At 41.2% G+C, this 23073-nt stretch overlaps 1 protein-coding gene across 6 annotated transcripts in view; it reads right to left on the bottom strand.

Annotated features, from left to right (window-relative positions):
* RAPGEF6 (Rap guanine nucleotide exchange factor 6) overlaps positions 1-23073 on the bottom strand; it is a 133121-nt gene that overhangs the window by 4265 nt on the left and 105783 nt on the right. For 2 of the 6 annotated variants that reach the window (XM_040602882.1, XM_040602883.1), the window contains 8 exons: positions 21533-21556; positions 18665-18885; positions 16019-16210; positions 14430-14564; positions 12951-13064; positions 7914-8139; positions 5433-5944; positions 1524-1835 (listed from right to left, as the gene is read on the bottom strand). In XM_040602882.1, the coding sequence (XP_040458816.1) occupies positions 1524-1835; positions 5433-5944; positions 7914-8139; positions 12951-13064; positions 14430-14564; positions 16019-16210; positions 18665-18885; positions 21533-21556 (1736 nt within the window). The remainder of the gene's footprint in view (positions 1-1523; positions 1836-5432; positions 5945-7913; positions 8140-12950; positions 13065-14429; positions 14565-16018; positions 16211-18664; positions 18886-21532; positions 21557-23073) is intronic. The other 4 variants (XM_040602886.1, XM_040602887.1, XM_040602884.1 and 1 more) reach the window with 2 other exon arrangements.

The following is a 23073-nucleotide window of genomic DNA, read 5'->3' as shown; positions in this document are numbered from 1 at the left end:
ATTGACCACTATATATTCAGTATCGCCACTTATCAAATCCTCAAGTAGTCTGAGGTATTATAGTCATACAATAAAGCTGTATTTCAAAACAGAAAATCCCAGATCCTCCAAAAATTATTAGCATGCAGCTCCCAATAAGCCCAAAGCTACAGATCTGGGAGAAAAACCCAATAAATTACTTCCCATCATGCAGCGAGCATTGTATCCCAAATAAAATTAACCAAGCACTTTAAAAACAGTAAAAAAGGTGTATCTAAAAGCGTATGGTTAAATTTCGTTCAGAAAAATTTAGATTAAAATGTTTGAAGCAATGACTTCCTTATTTTTACTTTAAAAACATTTAATATCATGACCGAATTAATGCTGGGCAACTTTATGTTTTACTGTAAGTTTGAATTGCAATACTAATATATATGTTAAATACTGTTTACATATTTTACAGGGCCAAGATAGGATCATTTTGCATCAGAAATTGTTTCAGTCTAAATCCAGGCTCATTTTAAACGAGACTGTAATTGAAGGAAACAACCACAATATTCTAACAAAAAAAAAACCAAAACAAAACAAAAAGAGCTCACTAGTAAAGAGTACAGAGAGATCACATCAGTGCATAGGTTTTAAAAGCAAATCAGCAGATAAACAATTAAATATAAATTCCCATAACTTAGTTTTGACACAATATAAGAGCAGTCTTTTTCAGAAAAATCTCTTGCTTTTTGGTCACCCGATACATGCTGTGCTGGGCAGCACTGGCTGTTGCTTCAAACAAAATCATGAAAAATTAACTGGAAGAGACACTGTCAGGCCAAGCTGGGCTGAAAATGCAGGTTTTAGCAAGTGTACTTTTCAGAAGTACAGACATTCACTGTTATTTTTTTCAACATTTTAGAACTCAAGCTGCTGTAGTCCTCAACAGAGGTTTCTGGAGATTAATGCTAGCATGTGAGAATACAGATGTGAAAGGAGTTAAGAGCTGAACAACACCCCAGCAAATCCCAATCCACAAGGGTCGGTTTAGGTCACCATCCTGACGCCACCCTGAAATGGTGGGACATCAGTTACTCAGCCCAGAAAGGCTGGAGATTTTCTGTGTGTAACTTACAGCCTGACAGTGTCCCTTAAATTCAACATCACCCCTGAGAGGGGACAGATTTTAAAGAAAAAAAAAAATAGTATCTACATGCTCTTAAGCGTCTCAGTTGTGCTTTGGGAGATCTCATACGTACATCTTTATATTTATTTATTTATACATAATTTAGAGTCTGTTTGGTGTCAACATGCTTTACCTAAAGGGAAGGCATTCTTTTTTTCAAATGTGCATATACATGCATATATATACATACATATACGCGCATGTATATACAGCTGTACAAACATATTTGTACAATTTAGAGATTAATCAAGTTTTAATCTCCAAGAATCACCGAGAGAAAGCCCAGAACATCGTTGTGAAGTAAACACTGCACAGACCAGATTCACACAGCAGTTCACTTAACGTCTACCGAGTCAGGTGTTGCACATACCATCCTCTTCACTATCTGCGCCAGGCATATCTGCTAGTTTGGGGTTGGACGGCTGCCGACTATGCCACTGAGGCATCCTCGATGCAATACAGGCCACCGGTTCACTACCGAGAGAAGCTGATGAAAGTCTAGAGAGGTCACTGTGCAGCATCTTTGACCTCTGCACTGCCACACTATAGTCTGGCGGTTTTAGGTGTGGGTGGTGGGGCGATCCTTCCTTTATGTCCGCTAAAGAAATCCCCATATATCCCGGAGGGGTGGGCGGTGGCTCCCTATACCTATCGTCCTTCTTAGGTGAGGTGACACAGTACACTGGCACAAGAAATAAGCAATGGAAATGTTAAAGAAGAAAAAAAAGGAAACAAAACGTTAAAAAATCATGAAATGTTACAATGGCAAAACAGAAACTGATAACAAAATGCAAATGCAGAAACACTGGTTATAACGACAGCAGCAGATATTTATGCTTTCATTTATGTTTTCTATTTATTTTAAGAAGTCAGAGTAGCAAGAGAACCCACGAACTCATTAGGCAAGATGCCAACTGAGTGAAAACAGGACTACAACCTTCTCTACATTCAGCTTGCAATTACAGTGCTCATTATACTCCCTACTCCTGCGGCACCGCTCCACCGCGGGATGCGGTACGGACAGAGCCAGCACCGCAGCGCTGCCAGCCCAGTCCGCTGCCACCCTCTGCTACGGGCTGGGAAACTGAAACAAGAGAAATTAAGGCAACTAGTGCAAAGTTACTTTGCACAGCGTGCTAACGTCCGACAGCAAGAACTGCTGGCTGACTTCCAACAACATCTACTTCATCACCCAAGAGAGGCCAGTGGCTTGAAAGAAAATCATTATAAGAAAATATCACCGTATCAACTGATATGTAGTAAGACATTAAACCACCCAATCACCCAAACTAAAAAAACAAAATACTATCACGTAAAACTGCTCCTATGAGGCAAAATGGATATTGAGCCTGCATTCATTATTTTACATTTTCTAACAGTAAATAATAGCTTATGTCCATACTTCTATTTTTTTCTTTTTCCTTTGTTGTTTTTTTTTTTGTTGTTTTCTTTTAAATCTCCATCTTCTATTTTCTCTGTATATTTCTCTGAGAAATAAACAGGAACATTCACGGAAAGAAATGCCTTTGGAAAGTCTGCACTACACCTTTTGCAGCCATGAAAAGCCTACAATCAACAGTATTTATTTCCAATGTCCACGCCACATAACTCATCTTCTGCCTTCCTGCCCTGTTCGTTGGCAGGAATGTGTGCCTGTTCAGGACACAAAGGCACTCAACCCAAAACTTTATTTTTTAAAAGTTCCCTTCCCTCCCACCCACCCCCAGTCTGGGGCTCATGTGCATGTTAAATTGGGCTTTTTCCATGTACATGTTGCAACAGGAGAGTTTCAAAGCTAGGGTAAATTTTTAAATCTATTGGTTGAGTGAATTTACATTCTTCTTGGGGATACATTTTAAACAGTGCACGTTCATTACAGTTTCATTTATTTCAGCAACTGTAATATTTTCTTATCTTAGAAGAATGTGAAAGGATGAAAATAAAGCAGCACTTCATATTGCCTTGTGGCCTTCTGGGGCTCCAGGTGTTGGTATCGGGAACGAGAGATGGTTTATACCTGATGGCCTCAGTTAACACTTGGGCTTACAGTAAAATAAACCAAAACAAATCCACAGAGTCTGGGTTTTAGCAGATACACGGGAGTACAGGCAGAGATTTATACTGCTGATTTTAAGGACTAATTCTCATTTAACTAGCATTTAACTGGGCCCCTATGAGAAAGCAGGGAAGTGAAGGAGGCTTGCGTCTCCCTGAACGGCTGGGAAAGGGCTGGGTCCTCTGAGCAACCCCTGTACCTTTGGTCTTTGTTGGTTTTGCAGGAGGGCTAACGAGGGCGGGTATGTTCTCCTTTAACGGAGAAACCCTCAGGCTTCCTAGAGCTAGCATCTACCCTACTGTAACAATCAAAGTACGAATAATGTGCTCTTTTGTAAATTTCCAATTCATAACATTTTACAAATTCTATCAAAACAAAACATTCTAAGAGCATTTAATGCCCACAGGATTAAGTGTCCATAATTTCTATCACCCACCCACAGTCTCAGGTAAGGTTACAAAACCCCTTTACAAGGAATTCCCCTTCCCAAGCAGCTGAATACTCAAATATTCACTTTGTAAAAAAGCAGGGTAAAATTCCACACAGTGGTTAAGGGAATTGTAACTGAAAGGCAGCAATATAAGTTTTGCTGTCTACTATAGGTAAAAGTAATGGAAATGCTTTTCCCTTTGTATGTACAGCAATGGCACATCACCATTCCACACCTTCTCTGCTGGTAAAGCAAAGGCCGTATCAAGAAACGTTCAGTGCTGCGGAGGGCAGAGATGTATGTAAAGTACGAAGCCATTGCATTTACTCATTCCGCTGTTAGCACGCGGGCAGTGTCTTTTCAGCTCCTTTTCAAAGCTTTTAGGCGAGAGAGCTTGTGCCAATTCTTTCAGGGTACTTTTCAAGACCAGCACTCACTGAGAAAATGAGCTAAAGATTCTTGTTTTGTACACCATATTCTGAATTCATGCAGTCATAGACTCTGGCAACAAGTTCTTTGTAGAGAATAAGCAAATGGTGAAATAAAGTTAAAATCTTTGGCATATTTTATGATGGTGAATAACGTAACAGATTTGCATTTGCAAACCAGAAATTATATCCACCTATACCAGATCTCTGCCTAAGCCGACATACGCACGCTCTACTGAAGCACGCTGCTGAGTGTTTCTCACCAGTGTGCTATGACTGCACAAAGGAGGAAAACTATATGGTGCAGTATGTAAACAGAATTAAAAAGAAGGGAAAGAGCCATGAGCAAAGAGAGCATGTACTGAATAGCTAACATGCCATCTCCTAAAACAGCTCAGAGACTCATGAGCGGCTTTGAAACACTACAAGGGCAGAGTGCATGCACAGCAGTGAGCTACGAGCAAGTTTTCTGCAAGGCTTCACCATGCTGCCTTTCTTCTACAAAGCCAAGGAGCAGGAACACAATCCAAGACCTCCACCATACATGTGATATTTATTCAGGCAATTACCTTGATAACATAAACCCCTCTAGCAATCTAGTCAGTAATTAAATTGCATTTCAGCTGCACCCTTGACATACAGTCTAGAAAGCTTTGCACTCCGTGTTTTAGCTTGTTCCTGACAGTTCCTTTAGTTTTGGCTGCTAAACTCAGCAGGCCAGGGAAAGAACATCTTGCTCAGTAGAACTATGCACCTTTGAGAAGACATTTTGAAAGTTTCTCTCCTTTCATATGTAGCCAAACTGCATAATCAAATAAACGGCAGTCTAACATCACAAAGATAGCAAGGGAATCTGCTTTGCCCTCGAGCTTCCACAGACCAAAGCCCTGTGGATGAAAGCCGCCCCAGCCCCAGAGGTGGGACAGCCCTGCTCCACTCAGCAGTCATGCTCTTCCCTCTCAGGTCCATGGAAAGTCTGTATTACATGGACTTCAAGAAGCTGTGCTCATTGCTCCTTGTCAGAGAGAAATGTCTACAGTGATGAGTGTTTCCAAAACCATGCAAAAAAAAAATAAAAATAGAAGGCCATACTACAGAGAGGACTGCTTGACATTTTCATGGAGACAGTTCTCCGGCAGACCCATAAAGCGACTGGGAAGTGGGCTGGTTTATTATTTCAATTTTCCTAATGCAAAAGGCGGCGGCTTGAAAACACACTGTCTGCGTAGTGTTCTGATTAAAACCACATGTAAAGCTGAATTTAACATGCCATCCAGCTCCCAGACCTGCTGATGTCATTTAACAACTTAGTATCAAAACGAAAAACAGATGTAGAAGCTTCCATAAGCTGTTGGCTTGGCTTACCTATCAGGCCTTTTTCTGTACTCGAAGTAACAGTTTTGTAAGTTGTATCAGCGCCTGGTTTAGAGTCCAAAACCTCCGTCTGCTCTGCTGTGGAGTTCTCCAACCCCCTCCGCTTAATCGTCCCATAGTTTGTTTCGTAGGTGTCTGACAGCGAGCTGGAGGAGGCCCAGCTCTGCCGAGACTGATCGAGCTCCACGCTGGCTTTCGACTGCCTGTTGGTTTTGGATAAGCCTTCAGAATACAAATAACCCTCCTCAGAGTAACAGTTTGTGGGATCAACTTCAGCTATAGGTCCGTCCAGCTGGGTGTGACGGTAAGAATTGAGGAGATCCCAGCTCTTCTGGTTTGGGATATTCTGGAAGTTGTCGTGAGAACTACTTGAGCATGAAGTCCAGCTTCCCCGGCCGCTATCTGCTGCCTCTACCGTGATATGTTCATGGGAGATCTCCTCACTGCTCATGGAGGATGTGAAAGCCATCCCTCTGATGAGAGCAGGCCTAGTGATTGACCAGCTACATTTGAAAACGACAGAAATTGGGGGGAAAAAAAACATCTCATAAGCTTTTAAAATAGCGACATACTCTGAGACAATTACCTGGTTTTAAAGACAAATAAACTCTGGTTTTAAAGCAGGTAGGCAGCAAGGCCAGGGCACAGGGGAGCACTGACAAGAAACACCGTTCTTCCCGACCCACTACTGCACACGCAGCAGGGAAGCTGTTCCCGGGGGAGTAACATCTCTGCAACAGGCATTTACAGGCTTGATCCCAAATCCATAAAAACCTGGCCCACAGCAGCCCTCCTCTACCAACTACAGCAAGACAGTGCCTGGCAGAAAGCAGAGGAGCAATTACCTCTCAGTTTCAGGCTACTACCACCTTTTTCTTTGCATTCAGAAACTAAAACCGAAATAAGTATTTAGAGTAAAAAAACCACCCCTTCACTGGCAGCAACATAAAGCTGTTCAGACAGAGTGCAGGTAGTTGTATTTCACGGTCGTTTGGAAATGCTGGCATAAATAACATTTGTGGAAACGATCTGGAGTGACAGATTCTGAAAACCAAAGGACAACATTTCTTGTTTAATGAAATGGCTGCTAAAAGCTCTAATCGCTGTCAACGCATAATTAAGGCGAAAAAAATAAGGCCAGGTTTGCATGAATTTAAAATACATGAAGTTATGATTGCAAGACATTATTCAAGTCCTTAACTATTTCTGGTTATGTTAACAAATGCATGGGCAGCACATTAAAATCCCACACTGCCTCAGCAGCTTACCAACAGGTGAAATCGAGGAACATTTCTTAGACATGTGCAGACAACTTTTCTCCCCCGTGCTTTCCTATTCTATAAACTCTAGCATAAACCCCACTTTCTTCCCTCCAAAACCAATTGAAACTAAGGCATAAAGGAACAACCACAAAACATGAACAATGTGCTTTTCATGTGCAAGGGAAGGAGCGAGCTCAGAGAGCAGCAGTGTCCCTGGAGCAATTCACTCTCCTTCAGCCACCACGGAGGGTGGCTTTTCATGGCCAGTATGAAGGGGCATTTCACTCGATACACCGTTACTGCTCTGACTAGATTCTCGGCATGCATTATGCCTTTTAGAAAAGGGAATTATTTTCTTTTATGAAGCACATCTTTAAATTCCCATTTTAGCCCAATGAAACACACTGAATCACTAATTTAAGAGCTGCATTACTTTAGCAAAGCATACACTAAGCTGTTTTTTTTTTTACAGGGGAGAGAACACAGAATAGTGGTCTATTACAATAAACCATACAGAAACAACATAGAGCTCTTTATAGATTTCAATAATAAAAACATTATATAGCTTTCGAGATGAGCTGTAAAAATTAGAAACATAAGGGGCATCGCTCATTTACTTAAAACCACATCATCTGGGGGTAGAACATTCCCATGTATTAAATCCCACAGATCAAGGCTTAAAATCTAGTAAGACAAAACTAAAAACTTCCAGTTCAAAGTGTCATCTCGGGACAAGTTCTCATTGTACTGAAGTAACAAGACCTCTTGTGTAGAAACTCTCAGGAAGACGTGGGCAGAAGGCCCCCAGTCTGCCTAAGCAACAAACGGTAGTAAGAAAAATCCTTAAAAATCACATTAGAGTATGCTAAGTGACTGGCACTGCTGACTCAAGAGAGAATCGATTAACACCCTGCTCTTCTGCTGTCTCTCACTACTGCACTGACCTGTTAAGTATCGGCCCAGCTTTCAACACATCTGCAGTCTCCTGCAAGAGGGGTCCATCTGAACCCCCACCGACGGAACAAGCTGCTGTCTACCCAAGTAGTAGTGTAAGTTTCTTGGGCAAACAGGCTCTTTTCTGTACAGAGCAGACTGTGCTCCAGCTTCTAGCAAGAGCTTAATAACCACAGCAGAGTGCACAACTGTGTCCCGACCAAACCTTCGTTACCCCTTCTGATACCAGTTACGAACCAAACCGGTTGCACCTTACCCTGGGCACGGCTGGCCATAATCAGCCAGCGGCTGAGGATGCTCTTTCCTCTCTGCTCCCACTGAATCCACCACGATGAGAGACTGGGACAAACTCCTCTCGTCTTGCAGCGCTGCTGACATGGAGTCCACTGAGCAGTTGCTCACAATGCTGGACCGGGATGAAATCTCACTGTGACTGGAGTCTGAGAAGTTATCAGATTTAGTGGAAGGTATAAGGGCGTAGCCTAAAGGAGAGGACAAAAGAATGCCTTAGTCAAAAAGCAATTTGAATTTACTATGCGCAACAACAAAGTATTGACACACACATTTCAGCAAGGATATTTAGAAGAAACAACATTCAAACCCTGTCTGCATAAAACTCGAAGTTTTTAGGGTACTAAAGCTTCTAGCACCTATCAGCATCTATTTATTAATGCAAGTCCGGTCACGCAAATAACCTACCTGCAGCTCCACTACTCTCCAGACCAGAAGGTTAAACCTACATGACCAGGATCAACAGCTGCAGCATGAATGGGTGGACAGATCAGGTCTGACTCTGCAAGCGCCGAGTCCTCCAGTATAACTGCAGTGCGTGTCACAGAACCACACTGCGGGGCCAGGGGCCGCTGGAGCTCACCCCGTCCCCCCCGCTGCAGCAGCTCTCCTAGAGCAGGACCCACCACGTCCAGGCGGGTTTGAATGTCTCCAGAGAAGGAGACCCCCCAGCCTCGCTGGGCAGCCCGTGCCAGGGCTCCGTCACCCGCAGGGCAGGGCAGTTCTTCCTCACGTGGAGCTGGAACTTCTCGTGATGCAGTTTGTGCCCGTTGCCCCTTGTCCTGTCGCCGGGCACCACTGGAAGGGGCCTGGCCCCGTCCTGCTGGCACTCGCCCTGAAGATATTTGTAGACACTGGTAAGTTCCCCTCCCAGCTTCTCTTTTCCCAGCTAAACCAGCCCAGCTCTCTCAGACTTTCAACTATCCCTCTGCCTACCGTCATGTGAGACTCAAAGAAGAATTTGGCAGTGGATGAAGAGATGCTGACTAAGGTAAAAGCCAGCTATTAGCACTCAGGGATTAGCCATATGGTCTATTTCAGTTTTATTATCTGTTCCAAAATTAACAGAGAAGGAAGTAAAAGTGGGAAACCCCACTTTGGCAGGAGCAGGACCAGATGCCGGCATTGCTCCACCAAAGGGAAACAGCTAAAGACCTTACCAGGTTCAGAGCAAAACGTATAATGTATTTCATAATGTATTTTTTCTGCTTGGCTTACCCTTACCTTCAAATAACTTCTTTCAAACACAAACAATGTATATAGCCCCATATATCCAACACCTCCACTTCCTAGTACCTGGAGCAAACATAAAAGTGACTGCTATACTGGGGACTGCCATGGGCTCTGGCTACACTGATCTTGTAGATGCTTCTGCTGGTATAGCTAAAGTGATTCCAGATGGGACACCCGTCCCCAGACTGCATCAGAAAAATCCCGTAGTATGGACAAGTCGCCTAAATCATTTATTTTGATGACCTTACAGAATCAGGGAAAGAACTGAAATGAACTCAACTCAGCAAAATGCATCTGGGCTGGTCTGAGGGAAAGCACACCCCAAGGTCCTTCAGATTTAGTGACTGGTCTCACCCCACACAGGGCAACCTAAAAGTCGAACTATGTATCTAAGAGCACTGAACACTTCTGTAACACTGACAGACTTGGGGCCATGACCACTTCCCTGGGGAGCTTGTTCCAGTGCTGGACCAGCACCTCAGCGAGGAACTTCTTCCCTAATACCCAATCTGAACTTCCTGCTTCAAGCCATTCCCAGGAGTCCCAGGACACCAGAGAGAAGAGATCAGCACCTCCCACTCTGCTATCCCTTGTGAGGAACTGTAGACATCAACGAAGGCATCCTTCAGTCTCCTCTGCTCCAAGCTGAACAGACCAAGTGACCTCAGCTGCTCCTCTTAAGTTATGCCCTCTAGTCCTTTCACCACCTTTGTTGCCCTCCTTTGGGCACATTCCAGTATTTTTACACCCTTTTTCTACAGTGGAGGCCAAAACGGCACACAACACTCAAGGTGAGGCCATATCAGTGCTGAATATGGCGTGACAACCTCTTCTTTCTGTGCCTAATGCAGCCCGGGCCACGGGTGGCCCTTTCGGCTGTCAGAGCACACTGCTGACCCATCTTGGGCTTCCCATCCACTACACCCCCAGATCCCCTTCCGCAGCGCTGCTCTCCAGCCTTTGCCCCCAGGTCTATACAGACATCCAGAAATACTTTGTCCCAGGTGCAGAATCTGCTATTGGTTCTTGTTCTATTTCATAAAGCTGGTGACTGCTCAGCACTCTCATCAAGATCGCTGTAAGACCTCTCTGGTCTGGAAGGAATCAACAACTCCTGATTTAGAGCTGTCAGCAAACTTAGTTGTGTGCACTCAACTCCCTGCTTCGAGGTCATTGATAAAAACACTGAAGAGGACTGGCCCTGCAATTGTGTCCTGGAGAGCCCCACTAGTGAGTGGTCACCAGTTAGATGGTACCTCATTTACTACAGCTCCTTGGGACGGACCCTTTGGGCCAACTGTTTACCCACAGTATCGTGTACATGCTGGACACTTTGCCCAGAAGGATACCATGAGAGACAATACCAAAAGCTTTGCTAAAATCCCCAACACCCATATCTGCTGCTGTCCCTTCACCTTCCCAGCAGGCAATTAGGGATTTTGATCTTAAAGGATATTAAGGTAGTAAGGTGCGACCTTCCCTTCACCAATCCATGTTGGCTTTGACTCATGACCACACTGTCTCGCAAGCATTTTTTAGTAACTCCCAGAATAATCTTCTCCATCATTTTACCTGGCACTGAAGTGAGCCTGACAGGCTTATAATCACCAGGGCCTTCCTCCTTGACTTCCTCGAAAATTGGAACAACATTTGCTAGCTTCCAGTTGACTGGAACTTCTCCAGAGTCCCAAGATCACTGATAAATAACAGACAGATTATCTAGCAATAACATTAGCTGACACTCTCAGTACCCTGGGATGAATCCCATCAGGTCCCATAAACTTGTGTGTCTTCAGTTGCAGCAGCAAATTTAGGATGCTCAGATTTCAAGCTCTCTGGAGTATTCACCTCTCTAGGTAAGTCCATGCACCATCTTATGGGCAGACCAGAGTTCATTCTCTTGTGCTGTCAGGCAACAAAATCAGGAGGTGTCTTAAACTGGTTTGCCGTTTGGTTGATTTTTTAAAATTAAAAAAAAAAACAACCAAAAAAAAAAACCCAAAACACTTTGCCTTCAATAATTCTCTGGCCTACAGCTGTGCCTTGTTCGCCTTTAACTGAGGGCAAAACATCTTGAATTAACAACTGTGTGGTGTTTTGGGGCTTTTTTTAAACTTAATATTTTTTTCTTTAAGTTCCCAGTGGTTATCTCTATAGCAAATCCACTGCATGTCAGGAAACATATCCCTGCCTTCACTAGGAGAAAACAGTCTACAATATGCCTTATATTATGTGCATAAAGTTACAAAATTAGAACATTTATTTGAAAATACTGGATCAACTGCTTCATGTATAGGTAAATAAACATCTGTAAGTTAATTAGAACATGGTCTTTCTTTACAGAAGACCACAAGAACACACTGTTGACAGTCCTTAGACGAGCATTTTTCCCCAGATTCCTGCTAATCGCTTGATTTCTCACTTCATTTCTACCTACATGTGCCTTTGAGCTGGACTGCCATATATTTACATCAATTAGGTGAAAATGCGGAATGACCAGGCAGCGTAAAAGCCATACCAGTGATACAAACAACTTCATACAGAAAACTGGTGCTAGTAAGTCCATACAAAATACAGAGGTACTATGGAGCCACTGGTATATGTGTCACTGAGCATACAGCTCAATTTGAGAAATTTCACAGCTTAAGCTTGATTATTGCTGTAAGATTTTAAGAGCAAATATGAGCCTTAAACATCAGTATTATCAAACTATAAAAAGAACTGTAACTTATGAATGAAAATAAATGTATTTAAGACCAGTATTCGTAAGGTTCCATTTCAGTTTCTTTTCCTTTGACAATAATTAATACCTCACATTCTTCACTTTGTCTAATGGACTTCTAAAAATTAACACAACTGTAGTGTAGTAAGAAATGTTCTCAAAGTGCGTCTTAATTTTAAGACGCTTTTCTTCAAGAACTTCAAAGACCTGGAGAACAAAAGAACTCTTCCTCATTAAAGAGATTAACACTATCTGAGAGCTCAGTCATTCAATAACAGCGTATGTGTATAAACAGACTGAACACCAAGTCTCTGCTGGGCTGAAAAGGTTAGCAGACGAAGACGTGGCCGATGCAAGTTCACACCAACACTGGAAGCGAGCATTTGATTTACATCATATGAGGGACTATCTAGAGTCTAATTAAGAGAATGTTGCAGAACTTACTGTGTCGTTGGCATTTGTGAAACACTAAATAACAGAACTGCCACTGTGCCTGCTCCTTGATTTTCTAAACTTCACATTATTGTCTTCACTGAACTGTAAGGGTGATTAGCTATAAATAACTGACACAAATATCTGAAAGGGAAGCACATTCAACAGCTTAAACATGTACATGAATAATGCTACAATGACTTGGATAAAATCTGTGTATCTGACACAAAGTGGGCGTCATTGTCTTTCTCCTAAGAATACATCATATAGTCTTCCTTCTTTTTCTAGACTTCATGCATAGGCAGTAAGATGTCCACACATTGCTGTTGCTATAGATACTTGCTGTACTCAGAGCATCGCTGTCTTTCTCCGTTTGGTATTCACTCCCTTCTGAGACTTCAGCATGTTCTGCTTCCCTTTTGGCAGCAAAAGCTGTTCTTTCCCTGGAGAAGCTTCTTTCCCTAAGTCTTCTAAACAGGGGTCCCTTTATTTTCCTGTGCTCACGCTCAGCTTCTGCCTTTTCACTCTCATCCTCTCTTTCTCCCTTTCCACTTATGTCAGAACTGCCTCTTGCTTGGACAATCATCCGAATTTTCTTTTGCAAATAAGCCCCACCTATTCCGTAGCTGCGTTGTCCACTGTTCTTGTTGCTGGTTTCACTGGCAAGTGATGAGGAAGAGCCCGAGAGATTCATCTGACTGCAGTTATCCGACCTCTGGATGTTACCAACTACGATAAAGTACACACAGGCAGATCTTGATAAGTGACGTGATAAATAACAGCAAAAATAACATTGTGCTTTTAAAGCCTTTTTTCTTCAATCTTATTTGCATATCACTTGGGTACAGCTCAAAAGAAAATGAAATCTAAGATTTAGTGGAATGTGTTTGTGCCTAAAATTACATCTTTCAGCTGTCTGTGAAGCACCTAATTTTAGTTCAATGAGCTGTTAGCACTACACATACAACAGGGTACGGATCACCTCAATCAAATTAGATCAGTGCTAAAAATATGCTGAAAGCAAGTTGAATTAATGAAATAATCCCAAACAAACAAAATATTATTTTCAAAGAACTAGATGAAAGTTAACAAAAATAACATATTTTTAAGCGATGCTCAAAAATCTCAGTGGAGCGAGGTTTGGCAACCCAAGTAATTAAGCTTCTTATACATATGCTGTGTTTAAGTAAAATAAGTGGCATTCTCCTAAAGGAAACAGTATCTTGTGAAGGCAGAAGTGGACGGACCAGCATGATCTCCCACTGAGAAGGGTGAGAAGATGCAGTAAGTCACCATGCCATGCCATGCTAATCCAGTGGCTTGGGGCTGTCAGTGAGTCAGAAGCAGCACAGAAGGGAGGGAGAAATGCCTTACACCATTCCACACTGACCACACTGGCTGACTACAAAGTGGTGTTAAGAGATTTCAAATGAATTCCCATCCAAGGTTGGTTGACTAATGATGAAGTGATGCGGGTCTTTTAAGATGAAGACATCAAAAATAAAGGGGTTCTCAGAGCATCATGATAGACAGGGACGTATACAAAGCCCTGTGCACAAGAACAAAAAATATGAATGGCAACTCAAGGATTTAGATGGATGCGCTACTTCTGCGGCTATCAAAACCATCTGTTCTGGAGAACTATGACACCATTTTATCTCCAGCTCCATCTAATCACCTGATAGCCCAGCTACCTTAGGCAAAAACATAAGCTGCAGTTTCCATGCAACACTATTGTCTTCAAGTTTGCAAATCCCATTTGTATAAGTAGCCACCTAAATCGGAACCAATATGCCAACAGGCATCAACTCTTAAGATCTACCAGGAATTTTGTCAGAAGCACTTCATTTTTTAAGAAAACAACTCTTACCCTTTTTTAATAGTAGGTGACTCAAAGCCAAAACATATAAATACACTGAAAAACTATGTCTACTCACAGACAGACATGATTCTATTCTTGACATGACTATTCTAGACTACTATTTCTCTGACATGTCATTACCAACAAATATTCCTGCCACTGCCTGCCCTGGTTTTAGTACAGCCCAGGCCGATGCTGACACACACACCGGGAACGCTCACGCACACACGTACCTTTGCGTGGAGAGCCCTGAGGAGAAGCGGGTGGGCTGGAGTGCAAAGATGATGCCATGGACATAGTGTCGTCTGTTTGTTTCTTACTACTTACTTCCTCAGACAAGCTTAAGGACTTCTGCGGAGAGCCTGTACCTATTAAAACCATGGAATTATTTACTGCGTGTTGTTATTCCTTCAAGTTAGTGATATCTGTTTGAACTACAAATAAGCACAGTGTTCACCAGTCACTGGAGTATTCAGCAAAGAGAGGAGCAGGCACTCGGATTAATCCTGCGTGTGGAGGCAGTCTCCATTTCAAATTTAGATCAGATCAACAGTGGCTACTGCTGCTGCTGGCTGCTCGTCTGAAGTGTGTTCCAACGCCCCGGTCATAACCACAACCATTTTAACAGATACACTAAATGTGGGTTTGGTAAGGGACTAAAAATTGTAACACACAAAACTTGGAGGAAACCCTTGCCCATAACACTGTTGGGACAGTGTTAAAAACAATTTGCAATTTGCATCATAGCCAACAAGTCAGGTCAAGATCTTCACAATCACAAGTTCTCAAGTCAGCGCTCATGGGTGCTATACACAGCTTGGCAAGTTGAGCAAAACCAGTGAGCCACTTTACTTTGCCAACCAGTATTTCAGGATTTCTTGCACTACCAGACCACCTTGCAGAAGGACAGTGCTGAGGAGTGAAGCTGTCAATAGCTTTTTAGACGAACACTGAACACTTAACACACGGGAATGAAGAAACACCTCGCAGCAAAGCTTCTGGAGCATATCAAGTTGCACGGGCTTTTAAGAGGAGACTTGAAATAACTGAACACTTTATTTTATATGCTGCAATATATTGTTTGCTAAAGCTACTTTAAAGGATATTGATGCTTGATGCATCATAGAATCATTTTGTATCATTTACTAACTGCAACTAACTTTATTCAATAACCCACAATCGGAGCTTTCAAGTGATACAACAGTTATTCAAACAGGTCAAAAGCATTTTAATACATAATGCTGCTTTGCAACTAGCAATTTTAGAGACAGAAAAAACTGATTGTCACTAGGAGCAATTAAAACCATGTTGCTCCATTTGACAATAACATTGTTATAATGGTGTTCCCAGAGGCTAAATTATTAGATGTCTGTGATTTGTGATTTCAGCTAAATTTACTATACTTCATTTTGTCATTAAAAGAAAAAAGCAATGTTGTTCTCTGTGCAAGATCCCTCTAGAATGCAGAAATACATAGTAAAAGACTTAACACAGTACATCTGACCTGTTTGAGAGAGATTAAGATCACTTTAGTTAGAACATGTTCATCAGTTCAAGGAGAAAAAAAAAAGTGAAAAAGCAAGAGCATATGTGGAAACAGCACCTTACCATTAGCTATTTTAAGAAATTTTAAAATTGTGCGAATGGCTAAGAAAACAGCACACTCTCTTAAAACACAGCAATATGCTTCAGCTGTTTTCAAGTGAATGAAGTAAATGAAGCACAGTGGCATCTCAAATTATCCACCCAACTACAAGCAGCTCCTCCCTTTTGCTTACTTCATCTACAAAACTCTCCAGGCAAGTGACGTGAAGATACTCACTGAATGTGACATGATCCTTTGTCAGTCCCTTTTTCCTGCTGGGGTATAAATTCACAGTTGGAACCTGAAGAACTTGACTCATCCTGTTTTGTTGATGCTGATGGGCTTTAGTGGTTTGGCCAATTGATCTCATGGGTACTGGAGACATTTCTGAGGATTTTGCTCCCCTTCTTTCACTTAAATTCTTTGTCACTGTTACAGAAAAATTACATATAACTAACTTGCACTTTGAATTGCAGGATTATTACAGCCATTCTGAGTACAACCATCCAGACAAAACCACCATGGTATGAAGGAGATGAAACCTACGTGAAACCATTTCTACTCCAAAACACACACCTTCCATTACACTGAAGAGGCTGTTGCATGAAATGGCATTAAAAAAAAAAAAAACTAAACCCTTTAAAGTGCCATAGAGGTACTTTATAAAAAAGACAAAAAATGTGATTTATTTCTACCAGAAGTCTGCATTTTAGCTGTTTGTACGTAAGGCGCAAAAGCATAACAGCATTTTCTTCAAAATGACATAATGCCACCAAAGGGAGCAGGAATGGTCGTTTTGCAAGTGGCACGACACCTTTCACTAGGTGGCACAATTGATTTACAACACAGGGCACCGATTCAGTTTCTACATTCACCACACAGCAATTAATAAAGTCTGAAGTTAAGGCCATCTGACTTCTCCTTAAATTCTCTTGGAAAAGTCTGGGTTAGAGCACTACTGCTGCTTACTCCTCCTGCAAGCAAGGCCAGGAGAATTTTACTACTGAGGTAAGAGACTGGGGAGCTGTACCTCCTACTCTTCTGGCTATGTGAAAAAAGCCACACCAATCTGCACAAAACTGATCTGCAAAAACAGGTACCAGGCTCCGTCATTCGAAGCTACTTGGTCACATTTTAAATGTGGGTAAAGACTCAACCTGTGGAAGAACTCCTCCAGCAGCAGTCCGGTGCTCCCCCTCCACCCGCGCAAAAACCATGAGGGGGGCTGGCAATTCCCTCCTGCTCCACATCGTTCCCCCATCCTTTCTGCTAGCTCTGCAAACTATGAGTATAATCTCAACCAGACCAGTTACCTGTGGTTTTGGGGTTTTTTTGGTGGTTTTTTTCCTGTTTTTTCAAAATAGGTACTTTAATAACATGCCACTCTACTATATATTTATGTATATATCCACTTAACCTCCATTTTTCTTTTCTGAAGTTTAAGAGGACTTGATCTGCTTAACTACATGGAATAAAAGTTAGTGTATGTTCCCTATTTTTACTTCCAAATATCTATGGCTAGCACTGTGCAAACAAGATTTTAAATTATTTTTTTAAAACAACTGAAAAACAACCTGGTAACATTTATGTTTGTCTCCTGAGCATAGTACAGCCACCTGTTACGTTTGCACATACATCATCTATCAATAGTTCATCCTGACAGGCTTTAATTTATTGTTTTGGTGGAGGAGCAAAACATAAAGCCCACAACAGCATCACCTCTAAGTCAAAACATTCTGTGCTATTCCATACCTGGCTGAACACGCACACACAGAACACCTCTCCTCTAACAATGCATGATGCCCTGCATCTTTTTATCCAGAGCTGCCTTTGATTTCTGGAGCCCTCAGGCACAAGGCCAGTGTGAATACACAGACTTTTAACATTTTTATAAAGGCAGTCAAGGATGGCCGTTTCCAGGATTCCTACATCAGTGCTATGTAAAAGGAAATGCTAAAAAAAAAAATAAAAAAAAATGCATAGGAAGGTACCTTAGGAAGTAACAAGGATTTGTATTCTTAATATTGCATAATGGAAAGGACTTAAAATTTTATCTTCAAGATGCCATTCCCTAGTCATGCTTTTAACTTACCGCATCAGAGACAAAACAGTATTTGAAAACAAAACCAAGTTTTAAACTGCTACATTTGGACAACAGACAAGCATGAACACTGTTTCGATTAGCAAGGTTACTACTCTTCTATTTTGAAACAAACCTACCTTTCAAGAAACTGGAAGTTATGATCCTTAGAAAGGATCAAAACCAAACACAATAACCATTTCTCATTTTTAAATAACAATTTACTGACCCGTGTAAGATAGGAGGTTAGATAATTTGTTTAGTTAGACAGTTGCACAGGAGTTCAAATTATGGAAACTGTCTTGCTGCAGCCTTCAATTCTTGGCTGTCAAGCCATGTCAATCCCATCAGTCAGTATTGACCTAACTTCTCCTTCAACAATCTTCATTTATTCTAAGCTGTAATCCATTGCAGCTTCTATATTGATTTTGCCTCTTTTCATTTTCTTGCTGTTCATACGGTAAACGTTACTTTTATCCTTCCTAATTCTGTACAAGGACAGCAGGGCAAGAATAGAGCTAATGTACTATTGAATTTCCTTCCAGACTGATGAAAAGACACACAGTTTAAGAACTAAAGGTCAAACTAGAAAACATCACTGAAGTTCTCAGAGTTCAACCGAGATTCAAAGATAAATACTGGCTTGCTGAAATTCTAAGTACATGAACTGACAAACAGGCACTTCCTAGAGTATGTCTTCTTGAAGGTAGAAGAGAAAGATCATAAATGGGTATTTCTAAGGAAGGAACAAGATTTTTATAGATTTCATAGATCATGCCAGCGTTCTAGATCACTGTACTTACGAGTGCTATATGCAGGCTCACACTGAAGTGACAATATTTGGATCTTTTCCTCGTCTGTCTCTACATTCAGGTTGGACAAGTACTGCTTAACCTTCCTCGCCATCTGGGCATCCTCGTACAGCTTCTTGGCGTTCAGAAGGGAGCTGCGTCGGGCACGTTTTTTATGAGCGCCTCCTTGCACATCCAGCATATTTGAGTTTGTGCTGCCCTGGCTAAGAGACCTATAAAAGAAGAGAGCGATGCAGTAAATTTTTAGGTCTCAACAGCAATGAAGAGCTACAGTAGCAGACGCCAAAGCAGATTAATACCAATAATCTTCAGTTAGGGCTAGTGCATGCTGATGCAAATGAGTTAAAAAGATGAACAGCATTAAAACAACACTTGTCTTCTGGTAAATTGATAGCAGCAACTTGAATCTAGAAGAGGATTGCATGTTGAAGTGTGGAACTAGGAAGAATGAGGCGCAACGCTGCGTACAGTACCCATTTCGCTCTGTTAATGAACCGCTCTCTTTCTGGCCCACACCATTTCTACTGTAGATTGTAGGAGTGGACAAACTTGGTAACTTTGTTGGTTTAAGGAATTTGGTACCCACTGTACGCATCAGGCCTACAACAGAAACTTCTTGCTATTAGCATAGTATAGAAGTGACTGAGTATTGTGATTCTCTTAGAAAACTGAGCTTCTGACAATGTTAAAATAAGCAGAAAAATTATGTAAAACATGCAAAGTACATTTTATTATGCACTCAACTTCTTTACCCAATTAAAAACATTCACAGAAGAGCAGCTCATTAATGTATCCCAACAAAGGTCAGGAAGGCAGTTATGATATGCATATGCCCAGACCTTGTACAGACTTGCATCTATGAAAGACAATGCTCCCTCAACACTCCTAATTTTGAGCTGCCAATTCTATCAGCAACTGAAGCAAAAATAAATAATCCCCAAATTGTCAACGTACATCAGTTACCCTCCCTGACAGCCACTCTTATTCACACCGAATCAGTGAACCAACAACTGATAGTGGTATAGTTCAAACAAACACATCACCCACTCCCACTGTCAAAAGCCCAACGGCCAAAACAGTCCTAATGTATTTCTTAATAAACGGAGATCATAGTGTATGTTACCTGTAAATTCTAACAGAAAGTTGTTTCAAGTTGGTTGGTTGTGGGTTTTTTTAAACAGAGGAATAACTTTAAAAGGCTAAATTATTTGTGAAGACATTTAGCAAGATCTTGGTTGTGTTTACAGAATCACAAGTGGCAGAATAAATCTCCAGCAGAGAAGAGCCATAACGGCCAAAAAAGTCAGAAGGGAACATGTTGTTAGAGGAAGTCTAAAGAATCAAGCACACTAAGCTTAAAAAATAAGAAGTGATAGAAAACAGCTGACTGCAATATTTTCAAAGATGTTAAATGAGTCAATCTAAGAGAAAACATAAGCTTAAAAACTGGCAGAAATGTATAGCTCAAGTAAAAAAAGTAATGCTATTATAGGCAAAAAGCAGCAAAAGGCGTGATGGACTGTTCACACTTATTCAAACCAAGGGGGCACTCCCATCTCCTACGGATAAGAACAAAGCTAATATCTCATGTGTTATGAAACAGGAAACTACACTATGTTTATTTTTAATGATATAGATATTTTACTGCTGACGTACACACTGGTTTTCTTTTAAGCCTGGACTTGACGTTTTAAGGCAACTTAATTCCATTTCCTCTAAAAATGATTTCTCCTTATTCACTTGTGCTCACAGTAATCCCAAGGGTTAGAAGTTACACTGGCTCCAGCTGGGCATGAGGTATTTCTCCCCAGCAGCTGTACTGGGAGCAGCTGATAACTGACCACCTAACACTGCCAGCCGAGCTCTCCTGCACCAAGGCCACCCACACGCTGCTCATCATGCATCAGGGACCAGTATCCAAACCTGCTCTCCCCAGTTTGCCTAGCACAAGCCCTGGCACTGTTCCCATGACTGTTGGCAGGGGTAAATCCGTTCTCTGCACAAAAGAGCCTGGACACACTTTGCAGACAAATTGCACGGCTACACCAGGCTTCCCCTGGCACTTGCAAAGCGATTGCAGCGAGGGCAGGGCACCGCGGGCGTTCCTGCCTCTGCCCTCCACACACTGCTGACACGCTCACATACAGCTGGCTTCAAACTGGGCACCCACAGCATCAGAAGTAGAGTTTCCAAGTGCAAAGGTACACAGATAATAGATTATGGGCAAAAATATACATACAGATCATATAAAATATGGCTACATCATCATCTTTAAATCACTGCCATGTGTCAGTCAGGATTTTCACTAACCAACCTTAGCACTCTCATTTCTAGTCATTTCATTATTCAGTCCCTGCAAAATCAAGACTCCCAGTGAAATCAATGAGGATTATGGTGTATGAAAGGAGATACATTTCATATATATACTAAAAATAAACACTTTGAAGCTTGAATGCAATCTTCAGGAGGGGAAATTATCACAATTCACGAATCGTAATATAAGTGTCCTTACAGTTTAAATGCAGAATGGCTTAAACTTTCCTGTTACATGTTGAAAAGCAAGTTATTTATTTCCCAAAATAGTCTGCCTTCCAATATAACTGCGTAGCAGGTGGGGTTTTTTAATGCATAAAGCCAAAACTCAAACAACTTATCCAGTACACAAAAGCAACGCAGAAATCTTACAGCTGCAGTATAACGTTGACAGTAACCCCTTATTCCTGTTTTCCAAAAAATATGTATTGCAGGGTTAATAAAATGCATGCTGTATTTCAGATGCATGCACTAACGAGGAGGATGCAGTATGTTAAGAGTTGCATAATCTTTATTCATCTTAGTTGCATTCATCTCTACACTTACCCCAAACTTCTCCACCTCTTCTTCCTGTAAGCAAGAGCCATATACATTGAAGCATGTATTTGAACAGAAAAGCACAGGAAAAAAATAAAACAGTTGAGAGTCAGGAAGAAAGATGTAGACAGGAAAGAACAGAAAAGAAAAAATTTCTATACAGCAAAATTCTTCTCAAACAATAACACAATGTTTTAATGGAATGCAAGGGCAGGACTTGCTCATATACTTCAATATGGAAGAACATCTATCAGTTTTTTATTTTTAAGTTTAACCTACAAATTTAAAAACCAGACTTGCACCGAGTTGTCTTGTTAAGTATTTGCTGTAAGTAAAATTCAGTTTTGATGGAGTGCGCAAAAACTGTTCACACTTTCTGCAATATGAGTAAGTTGATTAAATTAATTTATTCTTTGCATTAGGACTGCAGTAAGCATATGAGAAATCATCATCAGTATTCAAGTTTATGATGTTGTTTCCCTTGATTGCCTGCTGGAAAACAAGCTAGTTGCCAAATACACATTGAAAAACTAGATGCTCTATATTAATTGGTAATGAACTTGCTAGCAAGTCTCATGTTACCACTAACAAGCATCTTTTCTTGTTCGTTTTTAATCTTCAAAAGCATTTATTGGTGCTTCATAACACAAACTGATAGATCAAACACCAAAGGCAACGAAAATGAATATAAATGATGTGAAAACATGGAATTATTTTCTTTTAATCTTTGGCACTACCTCTAATATTAGATGCCTAAGCATTTAATGTCAGTGTGCATAATTTAGATTATGGTCATTAAAATGTGTTTCCTAATTCTGAAAAAAAAACAAACATACATACTAAAGGTAACAATTTACTATTAAATTCATTTAATGATTAGACTTCATTAGGTCTTAGAAAGTGCGTGGGGTATCAGGGAAATTTATTTACACAAATTTCACCTGTGAATGCCAAACTTTCTGAAAAGTAACTGTAGCTTATCAGTAAGTAGCTTTATAACTTTATGCTAAAAAAATTTTGCTAATTCAAATCCAATAGTAGGAAGGTGAATCTCCACTTTGAAACCAGTCCATCTTATAACAGAACCCTCATTAATGTTTATTTTGTCTCAAACCTCAGCTGGACCAATTTTAAACAAAACAGTTATGTTTCCTGATAGTCAGCACTGAAAACAGACAGGATTCACGACTGGCTGTGAATCCTGACCACTGGAAGACCATGGGGAACCAAATTTCTATGCCCTTACATCTGCTCCGTACCCTTACATCCGCTGCTTCCTTCCCCTGTGCAGATGTAACTGAAATGATAAACCAAAGACAATTACAACTGCACAGGTGAGCTATCGAGTGGAATTTAGTTAGGGCCTGTACAAAGTACGCTTCAGCCACAACTGTTCACTAAGCTTCCTCCATGCTCTGAGCTCCCTCCACGGTGTTCGAAGCTCTCCACCGCTGGCCAGATGCTGCTGGGGACACCCACGGAACAGACAACCCACTGGAGTATTTGTCGGTTTTTGAAGTAGAAACTGTGTAATGATTGGGCACGGGACA

This window comes from Falco naumanni, chromosome 8 (assembly GCF_017639655.2).
Source record: "Falco naumanni isolate bFalNau1 chromosome 8, bFalNau1.pat, whole genome shotgun sequence".
Classification (NCBI taxonomy): Eukaryota; Metazoa; Chordata; class Aves; order Falconiformes; family Falconidae; genus Falco; species Falco naumanni.
The sequence above is the reverse complement of the archived record's forward strand: the minus strand, read 5'-3'. Positions and strand labels throughout refer to the sequence as shown.